General features: G+C 43.3%; 1 protein-coding gene across 2 annotated transcripts in view; it reads right to left on the reverse strand.

Annotated features, from left to right (window-relative positions):
• BRWD1 (bromodomain and WD repeat domain containing 1) overlaps positions 1–10,789 on the reverse strand; it is a 102,674-nt gene extending 91,885 nt beyond the window's left edge. Inside the window, exons 1-5 of one of the 2 annotated variants that reach the window (XM_033087606.1) lie at positions 10,496–10,789; positions 10,327–10,385; positions 10,151–10,180; positions 9,925–9,984; positions 57–207 (exon numbers count right to left, since the gene is read on the reverse strand). In XM_033087606.1, coding sequence (XP_032943497.1) covers positions 57–207; positions 9,925–9,984; positions 10,151–10,180; positions 10,327–10,385; positions 10,496–10,544 — 349 coding nt within the window. In that variant the 5' untranslated portion in view covers positions 10,545–10,789. The remainder of the gene's footprint in view (positions 1–56; positions 208–9,924; positions 9,985–10,150; positions 10,181–10,326; positions 10,386–10,495) is intronic. The other variant, XM_033087599.1, reaches the window with a different exon arrangement.
• Between the last annotated feature and the right edge of the window lie 1,375 nt (positions 10,790–12,164).

The following is a 12,164-nucleotide window of genomic DNA, read 5'->3' on the forward strand; positions in this document are numbered from 1 at the left end:
TATGATAATTATTAAGCTAGTAATACAAAGCAGAACACTTCTTCAAATTAAGGTACCTTTTGCTGTACGTAGCAAAGACTGCCTTCCTGCACCAAGTAAAGAAGTGACTCTTGAAATACTGGGTGGAATTTCTTTATCCAACATGGGACCGATGCGCTGGCAGATTTGCAACAGATGATCAGGAGCCACATGCTTATTGGACAAAACCTGATTGGAAAGGAAATTTTAAAAACAACATTGTTTATATTAGGATCAAAAAATACTAAATATTTAGGGATAAGTGTGACAAACCATATGAAATTGCTGAGAGAAACGAAAGATCTAAATAAATAGCAAATCGATGTACACATTCAAAGCAACCCCAATCAGAGCGGCCAGATGGCTCATTCGGTTAGAAGGCGAGCTCTGAACAACAGGGTCGCCGGTTTGATTCCCACGTGGGCCAGTGAGCCGCGCCCTCCGCAACTAGACTGAAGGACAACTTGGAGCTGATGGGCGGGCCCTGGAGAAACACACACTGTTCCCCAATAAAATTTTTTTTTTAAAAAAAGCCATCCCAATCAAAATCCCAGCAGGCTTTTTTGTAAAAATGGACCATTTCGATCTATTCATAGGCAAATGAAAACCGCCTAGAAAAGCCACAGCAGCTTGGAAAGTAGAGAACTAACAATACCTGACACTTCAGGACCTGCTATACATAAGGAGAACTGATTTTGACAAAGGCTCAGAGGAGAAAAGATAATCTTTTCAACAAATGGTGCTGAAACAATTGGATATCCACTGCCAAAAATAAATAACTCTGATCCATATGTCATACCATAAACAAAAATTATCTCGACAGATTATTTAGGTATATAATTTGAAATCATAATAAAATTTATCTTTATGTCATAAAGATTTTCTCCAATGTTTTCTTTTAAGTTTTATTATGATTTCAAATAAAAAGATTATCTTTTCTCCTTTGAACCTTTGTCGAAATCAGTCCTCCTTATATATAGCAAGTCCTCAAGTGTCAGGTATTGTTAGTTCTCAACTTTACTTTCCAAGCTGCTTTGGCTTTTCTAGGCCGTTTTCATTTGCCTATGAGTAGATCAAAATGGTCCACTTCTACAAAAAAGCCTGCTGGGATTTTGATTGGGATGGCTTTTAAAAAAAAAAAAAAAAGATGCTCAACATCACTGATAACTGATAAAATACAAGTTTAAAACATGAGCTATCACTGTACACCTACTAAAATGGCTAAAAATAAAAAGACTGACCAGACCAAGATTGGCAAGAATGTGGAGAAACTGCTGGTGGGTGTAAAACAGTACAACCACTTTGGAAAACAGTTGGGCAATTTCTTTAATAGTAACACATACACTTTCCATATTATCAAGCTATGAGGTATGGTCAAAAAAAGTATGGTGAATGTTCGAATTTAAAAAATGTATTACAGTAAAAGACACATTGCTATTAATCCCCCTCACTTAGAACATATTTATCCCATCGTTCTTGCCATTTTCTGAAGCAGTTCTGAAAGTTCTCTTTCGTGCGTGTCTTTAATTGTGCTGTTGTGGCTGCTTCGATGTCCTGAATCGATTCAAGACATTTACCTTTTATGGTCATTTTGACTTTGGGGACGAGCCAGAAGTCACGTTACAGATCTGGTGAATAAAGTGGATGAGGACACACCGTAGTAATGTTTTTGACAAAATTGCTGTACCAGAAGAGATGTGTGACACAGAGCCTTTCCGTTGTGATCACAAAATTTGGTGAATTGCTGCTGCCGGATGCCATCCAACAGAAAGGCAAGGATCTTCAATACAGGAAGCAGCACACTGAACCTTAGTAACAGTGTGTGACAAGTTTCAACTTGGTCAGTGCAGTCAGTCGGGTGTAAGCTACAGTTGAGAGAAGGTGTGTTTCAAAGTGTGCTATAAATCATCCTGCATCATGATAACGCACCACGTCACACATCCCTTCTAGTACGGCAATTTCTGTCAAATAAAAACATTACAGTGTGTCCTCATCCACCTTATTCACCAGATCTGGCAACATGTGACTTCTGGCTCTTCCCCAAAGTCAAAAAGATTCAGGACATGGAGGCAGCAACAACAACGCAACTAAAGACACTCACGAAAGACTTCCAGAACTGCTTCAGCAAGTGGCAAGGACGATGGGTGTGTCCAAAGCGAGGGGGAGTATTTTGAGGGGGATTAATGGCAATGTGTCTTTTACTGTAACAATTTTTTTTTAAACAGTCACCATATTGTTTGATCATACCTCATATTCTACCCCAGGACGACTGGTTTTTGACAAAAGTTCAAAGGAGAAAGGTGTCACCCAAGAAAATGAAAGCCTACATCCATATAAAAGTTTTTATGTGAATAACAGCTTTCTTTTTCAAAGGCTCAAAGTGGACACAACCCAAATGTCCATTAACAGGTGAATCAATGCACACATTAGTTTATTCTGTACAATGGAATACTATTCAGCAATAAAAAGGAATGAACCATTAATAACACAAGGACACGGATGAATCTCAAGATAATTATGCTGAAAAAAGCCAGGAAAAGAGTACACACTGTATGATCTCATTTATATTAAAGTCTAGAAAATGCAAACTAATATATTGTTACACCAAGCAGATCAGAGATAGCTTGGGGAGAAGCAGGAGGAATTACAAAGGGGAAGAGGAAACTTTGGGGTGTAATAGATGTTTACTCTTCATTGTGTTGATGGGTTCACGGATGTAAAACATCCAAATTTATCAACTTGAACACTTTATAAGTATGTGCAGTTTATTCTGTGTCAATTATACCTCACAGAAAAAGAATAATGTGTAAGTTTAACTCATGAATATGCTTGTGTTTGGCATAAACTTTAATGCTTTATCTCTAGGATTTCTCAATCATGATGTTACCAGCATTTGAGGAAGAACAAAACATCACTGTACAGGACTGTCCCCACATCTGGGACATATGATATCCCTGGTATTCCATTAATGCCAACAATACTCCCATGCCACCCTGACACCAACAAGGCCCCATTTACAAACTCCCTGAGAAACACTGCTCCAAAGGAAAAAAACATAGTTCTAGATCTCACTTTTAGCTCTTAATCATGAATTCCCATATAAAATAAGCCTGGATTCAATATCAAGCTTTGGCCACAGAAAAGAATAAAATACCTTCAACTTTTCAACCTGACTTACATTTCCCAACCTGACAGATATTCCAAGGCTTAACTTAAAAGCTGCATCAAAACTTAGGTCTCAAGAAGTATTTACGACTGGTGTGGCTGGACGGCTCAGTGGGTTAGAGAGCGAGTTCTGGACAACAGAGTTGCCGGTCCGACTCCCACACGGACCAGTGAGCTGCGCCCTCTGCAACTACATTGAAGACCGCTGAGCTTCCGGAGCGGGGGGCCGGATGGCTCAGTTGGTTAGAGCGCGAGCTCTAAACAACAGGTTGCTGGTTCAGTTCCCACATGGGATGGAGGGCTGCACCCCCTGCAATTAAAGATTGAAAACGGCGACTGGACTTGGAGCTGAGCTGCGCCCTCCACAATTGGTTGAAGGACAACTACTTGGAACTGATGGGCCATAGAGGAAAACACTGTTCCCCAATATTCCCCAATAAAAATTTACTTAAAAAAAAAGTATTTACTACTAATTAGCACTCTGTGCTTCAAAGTGTCAATATGTAAAAGTCCAAAAACTATTGTAGATAATTAGCTCATCACAGGAAAGGAAAGGGAGACAGGAGAAACTAGAAAGTAATTCCAGCAGGAACCAAGAAACTCACAGATGTAAGAACTGTCAGTAATGCAAATCTGAAAAACGAAAACCCCACTAAATTAATTGCACTGATTGACCTACACAATACATCCAAAAGATGTTAAGTACTTAAGGTAAAAAGACTTTGGGCAATGGCAACAGGGCTTCTGTAAGAACAATCACTCTTGTCCAAAATAACATTAATAGTTTTCTTTGAGATTTCCACTATTCATGTAGATAAGACAACTGACTTTAAGAGGTTATACAACCAAGCCGATCTAGGAACCGAGAGATGTATTTCTGAAGATCAAATACAAAACTTATGGATAAAAAGAACTTGTCTAGATAGAAAAGGTATGGATAAAAAATATTAAAGGGCCGGCCCAGTGGCTCAGGCGGTTAGAGCTCCATGCTCCTAACTCCAAAGGCTGCTGGTTCGATTCCCACATGGGCCAATGGGCTCTGAACCACAACGTTGCTGGTTCGACTCCTGCAAGGGATGGTGGACTGTGCCCCCTGCAACTAACAACGGCAACTGGACCTGGAGCTGAGCTGCACCCTCCACAACTAAGATTGAAAGGACAACAACTTGACTTGGGAAAAAAAGGCCTGGAAGTACACACTTCCCCAATAAAGTCCTGTTCCTTTTCCCCAATAAAAAAAAAATCTTTAAAAAAAAAAAAATTTTTTTTTAAAAGGTTGCTTCTCAGGATTAGACATGATCTTACTTTCTCTCTTAAATGACCCGGAAAAACTTTACAAACATGCAGATTATACTAACTGTCTGGGTCAACTAAGCAATAAAACTAATCGTTGCAGGAGGCTTCAACATAGGCATATTTGGGAAAAGTCCAGGTATTATAGGAACACGAATCCCATGCATCAGCTGTAGTTCCCATGAAGAAAATTAGATTCCTTGCATTTTTGAGAAGACTAACAAAACCATCAAAGATGCGTGGGTGTGGCAGCCAGATGGCTCAGTGGGTTAGAGTGCCAGCTCTGAACAGGACTGCTAGTTCGATTCCCACATGCGCCAGTGAGCTGCGCCCTCTACAACTAGACTGAAGGATGACGACTTGGAGCTGATGGGCCCTGGAGAGACATACTGTTCCCCAATATTCCCCAATAAAAATTAAAAAAAAAAAGATGTGTGGGTGTGGGGGAGGATCATACTGTTTTTGTACAAAACAAAGTGCATCTGGAAAATAATGTGGTTCTACTCCCTAAATATAGGCAATAAAAATAATCAATAGATAATGGCTCTGGATTAAAAATTTAATAGCATTTGACCAAATTAATATAACGTTCCTTCAATATTTTTATTATTGACATCAATTATAGACATCAATTATAGACATCAATGTTAGAAGTCTATCAGCAACCCCAACGAATTAGCCAGTTATGCAAGGTCCCCAAGAGTCAGGCCAGAACTAAGTCCCTACAATAGTCAAGTAGCCAATCTCTCTACCATCTTGTTTATAGCCATATTCAGTCGCCAAGTTGATCAGCCTAGGGTCAATCCTAGGATCACTGTCGCCAAATACTGCTGTGAGAATGAGCCTCTTCAAGCCCAGGGCAGCAGTTATAGAAAGTGGCAATAGGGGCTACATAACCTAATTGGAAAGTTATGGGACAAAGTAGCTTTTTCTGTAAAGTTTGGAATGCTGTGATCTAATCAAGATCTAGAATAAATAGTTAATATCTTTAATATGTGCCTATCTGGCCTTTAGCTTTCCATCATATTACTTTAAAATACAACTAGAAACCTAGCAATGGGGAACGTATTATCCTATCACAATTCCTGTACAATAAAAAGTACAGTACAACAATCGAAAGAAGTGACAGAGCACTGTCTTTTATACAAATTAAAAAATTTAGTGTCTTCCTTGCTTAAATAATTTCCCTCAGCTTCTGAAGAGATGAATGGATGTTCTTGGCCTCTTTTCTAAGTTTATAAAGACGTGAAAGTTTAGTAATCATTAGCAGAAAAAAAATACTCCCATAGAAATAAGACAAAAAGAGCTTATCACTCAGTTTATACAAAAGGACCTAGGCAGAGAAATGTCCTAGTGTTAGTGTGAAGATCATTCATTTAAAAGCATTAATTTTAATTCAGAAACATTAACCAGTTTTAGCTTCCGGGAGCAGACAGCGATTGCTTACCCAACAGCCATTACCTCCCTCCCCACTTGGGCAGAATCTCACTTTAAGACTTTTTCATAATTAGGTCACGTGGTTTAGTTCTGGCCAATGAAACTGAGAAATATCCTAATGCAAGAGAACGTCCCTAGAAAAATTCTCCTTCCTAGTAAGAGTCCCAGGAATAAAGAACCCTTCCCTCCCATCATTTCTAGTAGGTCACTGCAAGAGCCATTTGGCAACTGTAAGACTGAAAATTTGAGGAGAAAAAAGCCAAAATGTAGAGGCTGTCCAAGCAGAAAGACACCATTAATTACTGCAGGAATTCCATCTGCAGATTTGGAAGACATCATTATATATCTTTATTAGTTAAGCCCCTGCTCCTAAGCAAATTGAAGTATACTATAAACCTACTTTCATGTGCTATGTAATCACACAAATCATAACAGCATGCTGAATATCTGCAGCAAAGTCGCCCATCAACTATCCCAGTAAAATGAAGCCTACTTGGAAAATGCTATTAATGCTGACTCCAATATTAAATGGGGATATACCCCAAGTTAGCATTTCTATGCAATCTACTAATATAATTTTCTTCCTCCCTTAGCAAAACAATGAGCCTTATTTCTAGACTACAAAAGCTTTTCCAAATTACAAATTATTCAAAAGAAAAATTATCTAAGATTTCTGATATTCTTGATATGGTGTTCTCCAGCTGTTTCTAGACCTACCATCAGACCATATGAAAAAAATAAAATACAGAATGCAAAAATTCTCAGAGGCTTTAACAATAAATCAGCTAACATTTGAAAAAAAATACTGAAGTTGAGATTCTTCATGTTGTATCAAATCAAAATACAATTTTCTAAGCAGAGTATGATCAAAATAAGACCTTTGCAAAGCCTAACTAAAGTCTGGGTCCTACATGGAACTTAATGAAGAGTCAACTATTCCCACAAAAGTCAAACTTTGTTTTTAAAAAATACTATTTCACAAGATGTATTAAAACAGAAGAGACAGGCACACTTCAACATGCATGGATTTTTAACATGCAACAACCTACAGAACATATGAAATAGTAAAGTATTTGGTAAAATAATTTCAGCCACGTAAACTGTTCAAGACCATAGATTTCAACATTAATATAAACTTAGTTCATTATTTCATCAAGAAGTCTGACCCAAAGAAATAAAACCTATTCATTTTAGTTGTATCTTTAAAATAAATTCAAAAAACTCAATACAAACATAAAACAAGAGTTTATAAAAATGTTCAAGAAATGTTACGATCTTAATATTTTAGAAGAGCCAAATAAAAGCACCGCATTTGATACAGATTCTAGGTTCAACTGCTGAGTCCTAAAATGTCTGAAATAATTCTTAATACAATTAAATGAGATTATATAGGTTAAGGTTATTTTGTGCAGTACTTATTAAAAATGACTCAAACATTAGCTATTTCATCCATCACACTGACAAACATTAAAAACGTTATCTGGTTAAGAAATCAATATACTACCATACGGTTGTCAAGAGTTTAAACTGGCAGCCTTAAAGAGAGCAAATTTACAATAAACATTAAAAACATGTAAACCATTTTATTCATTTTTTCTAGGAATTTATTGGGTGACAATTATATGATATAGTAAATGCGGATACCTAGCTCCTATAATCACTAACAGAAAAAAAACTGGAAATCAACCAAATGCCCAACAAGCAAATGGTTCAACTCTTCCAGAGAAATGGAAAAGAATCTGTAATTTTTTTACAGATCTTATTTTTGTTAGAGTATATGCATAAAGAAAAACAAGCACTTCTCACTTTAGTGGTTTTTCTAGTTTCTCCTCGCTTCTGCACTTTCTAAATATTCTACAATGAACATAAGCAATTTTTATTTAACATTAAGACAATTTTTTAGTCAGTTTACAGAGGAAAAGACTAAAGAAGTAATTACAGTTGACACTTAACAAGGGGAATAAGGTGCCAAACAAACCCCACACAGGCAAAAATCCGAGTACAACTTTTGACTCCCCAAAAACTTTACTAATAGCCTACTGCTGACAGGAAGCCTTCCAGATAACAGTCAATTAACACCTATGTTGTATGTTATACATTTACTATATTGTTACAATAAAGTTAAAGAAAATAGTAAGACAGTAAGAGAAAACACATTTGCATTAATGTACATATTAACTGAAAAAAATCAATGTATAAGTGGACTTGCACAGTTCAAACCCGTGCTGTTCAAGGGTCAATTGCACATATCACTTTTTAGTTACACCCCTATAGAAAGGCCACTACCAACATCTTCAAACATGTGCATGTAAATACAGGCAAATCTAAAGACTTTAAATTGACTCTACCATAAGCTCTTTTTCAAGCAAAAGTCTCTCAATTTGGAACCAGCTTCAAACATACCAATGATAATATAACCAACAGATACCAGAATAGTGGTAGGAGACTCTCCTGACCACAGAAGACGTGGTTCACAGTCCTAGCCCTACATCTAACTAGTTATGGAACCTCGCACAAGGTACTTTCTAAGACTTCAAATTCTTACACAAATAGGTAAAATTATGCACTTGGAATGGACAAGCTACACATCTACGTATTTTAAGGTTTTGACTCATTCCGCACTACATTTATAATACCTAACACTCAGTGATTATCTGGCAAACACTGTTCTAAGAACTTTACACACACTAACTTACTACCCCTCCCAACTATTTTTCCTCATTTTACAGACAGGAAAGCACAGGCATTAAATAACCTGTCCAGAATCAAAGAGTTAAAAATATAAACCCAGGCTGTCTAGTCCTGCAACTCTCCATCACTGGACCAATGTAATCAGCTATATTGCATCTTAATAAAAATGGCCAGTAATGAGATAATCAAGCAGTACAATAAGAATTTTAGAGCCCAAGTGGCCTCTAGAAGTTTGTAAAGTCAAATATATGCAAATTGATTCATGTCACAAAGTGCTCTGCTTCACCGAAAACACTATTATCTCTCATCAGGAATAAAACACAGGGCCGGCCAGTGGCTCAGGCGATTGGAGCTCCATGCTCCTAACTCCGAAGGCTGCCGGTTCAATTCCCACATGGGCCAGTGGGCTCTCAACCACCAGGTTGCCGGTTCAACTCCCCGAGTCCCGCAAGGGATGGTGGGCTGCGCCCCCTGCAACTAGCAACAGGCAACTGGACCTGGAGCTGAGCTGCGCCCTCCACAACTAAGACCGAAAGGACAACTTGACTTGGAAAAAAGTCCTGGAAGTACTTTTTCCCTAAGTACACTGTTCCCCAATAAAGTCCTGTTCCCCTTAAAAAAAAAAAAAAAAAAAGAACTATCATCTACGTTAATGATGCCTCAAAAACAAACCTGCACAGTTAGGGCCTGTATTAACAGGTACAGCAAGATCACTGGAAAAATTCATCAAAATGAATCAGTTTTTTAAGGCATTCAACAAGTGTACAATTTAGAGCGGCAAACGAAATGGAGGCATGGCAGCAATATTTTTATTATGCTGGTGAGATAAAAGAAAGAAAATGCTAACGACGAACACTTCACCTTTCAAACACCCAAGATTCTATTCCCAGGGAACAAGTGGTCTTAAGACCTGGGCGGGGCCAAAGTAAGAAGACCAATCAGAGCGAGATTTACAAGTCAGGTTACGGATGAGAGCAGCTCGCCGAATGGCTGGCGCGCCTCAACCCGCGCGCACGCGTGCCCCGGGCTCTCATCATAAGCAATCGCACCTGGGGAGCCACCCCACCGCAAACCGCCGCCGAGAGTCGCCCCCACCGCCGCCCCGCACCCCCCCAGGGCCATTTCCTACCAAAACAAACCCAGCCACCCCAATACAAAACAAAACCTACCCGGGGAAATCCCACGGTCCCGGTGACGCCCTGGCCGCCCGCCCACCCGCCTCCGAGCTCGGTCACTGCGCCCCACGAGCAGGAGCCCCGAAAAGGGGGCGGGGGGTCAGGTGCTCGGAAACAACTGGGACGGAAATGTCAAAAGTCTCACCAATTCCTCGTAGCTCCTGTTGTGCTCGTTGCCTTCCCAATCCAACCTCTTCGGCAGCAACTGCAAAGACACGAGACGCACACGAATGACCACCGCGCGAGTCCGGGGTGGTGGGCGGCGGGGTAAGGGGCGAAGGTGGGGAGCGGCGGAGCCGGGCGAGCGGCCCCGGACAAGGTCGCGCGGGGGAACGGAGGGAACGGGGCGGGGGCCGCCGCGAACCACAGACCTGGTACTGCTCCAGCTCCTGCACCAGCACCTGCAGCAGACAAGACGCGCAGTTAGGGGGACCGGGGCCGTATCCCGGTCCACCCCGCGCCCTCCTCCCGCGCCCCCAGGCGGCGGCGGGGCCGGGACGCGCGGGCCACTGCCACGGCCGCCGCCGCCCGTGGGGCCCGCACTCACCTGGGCTGCTCTCCGACACGGGCCGGCCGACAGGTACCGGGCGATGAGGAAGTACAGCTCTGCGGGAAGACGGAGACTCAGGTCAACAGCCCGCGCGCCAACGGGAGGGGGCCGGGGTCGGGGCGCGGGCCGGGGGCGACGCGGGGACTGCGCGGGCGGCGCATCTTACCCGACTCGATAAGGGGCACCGGGCGTCGGGCGGGGGAGGGCTCCGCCATGGCCTGGCGCGGGGCGAGGAGCGGGAGCGGGCGAACGAAGCGTGTAGGCCGCGCCAAGGCCTGACCGGGCCGGCGTCCCTCTACCTCAGGCGCGCCGCCGCAGCCGCCATGCCGTGCGCGCCGCCAGAACCGACGCCTCCGCGGAAGTAGTCCCTCCGCGGGAGGAAAAGTAGTCCTCCGCGGGGGCGAACTGGACCTCGGCACAACCGGCGGTCGGGCCCCACCCGAAAGAGCAAGCCTTGCCTTCCTGTCCTCTGTCTCAGGGGGCGCAGGGGAGGAGAATCTCGTGAGCAAAGGCCCGGCCCGGGGCAGACGGCGGGTGGGGGGAGGGGAGGCGCGTGGCCGTATCCCTGCGCGTGGTGAGGCGGCACCCGGCCATTGTGAGGCGGCGGCGCGACGGCACAGCTGCGCCGCTGGGCGGGCGCCGGGGGCGGAGGTCGGGCGGCGCGCCGGGGCGGGGGCCAAGCCTGGGGCCGTGGTGGGGGTGGGGACAGGTCCCCACGCCCCTGGCCGGTACTGAGCCCCTCTACGCCGGACTGTAGGGGCTCGAGGCACGCCGCGGGTCCGATGGGGTCGCCCGCTGCGGGCTCTCGGAAGGGACATTTCACGGACGGTCATCTGGGGCCAGCGTGTTCGCCACCGCCTCCAAGAAAATCGCTCGCTTTGAAGATTCGACACCCTTAAAACTGAAAATCACGCCGCCGGCAAAGAGGAGAACGGCCCGAGAAGCTTTCCCGGGGGAGGGCCAGGGAGGAAGAATGCGGGGAAGCCACAGGTTAGGGAACGACGGGGTCCGCGGACACTGCTCGTCTATGGTTTAGAGGGCCCAGCGAACGTTTAGGGAGAGTCTCCGTTCCCACGAGCATTGGGCGGAAAATATAATAAATAAGACCGAGCCGCAGCCCTGGAAGAACCCAGCTGTGTAGTGGAAAGGGTTAAAGAAAATGTAGCACATCGCAGAGGACGTAAACCTCGCTAGTCAGGGAAAGCAGCCCGGAGAGTCGCCTCGGCCGGATAGGAAAGGCGATGGGAGGAAGCGGGCCGTGCGGACTGGCAGCAGTCGCTTCCAAGGGACAGAAGCAGGAAACTTAAAAGGAACCATGTGTAAATAGGATGCTCTCCGAAGACAGGATTTGAGGTTGGAGCAGTGGACAAGGGCCAAAAACATCCCCTCGGTTGGCATGCCAGGCTTCATTCACTGAGCGTATCCGGGGGTCCTATTCTGAGCCCTAAAGCACAGCAGTGAGCAAAACAAATACTACCCTTGCCTTCCAGGAGCGTGTGTTGTCATTCTAATTCCTACTGAGTGTAATAACCTCCAGAGTGTCTAGAAGTTAAATGCAGTGGTTCAGGTCAGACCCGGTTGGGGACAAGACCCTGGGTCTTGTCCACCTATTAGATGTGTTGGCTTTGAGCTCTGAGCCTCAATTTTTTTATCACCTGTAAACTGTAGATAATATTTGCACCTCCTTCATAGGATTGTGAGGATTTAGTGGGTTAATAGTGTTCCTGCAGTATAATAAGCACCATATTTGCTTTTATAATTATTTACACTAAATACCAAAGTTTGTGAGTGAACAATCCCAACATGTTTATACATCAGTAATTGGTTCTTTTAAC

Source organism: Rhinolophus ferrumequinum, chromosome 2 (assembly GCF_004115265.2).
Source record: "Rhinolophus ferrumequinum isolate MPI-CBG mRhiFer1 chromosome 2, mRhiFer1_v1.p, whole genome shotgun sequence".
Lineage (NCBI taxonomy): Eukaryota > Metazoa > Chordata > Mammalia > Chiroptera > Rhinolophidae > Rhinolophus > Rhinolophus ferrumequinum.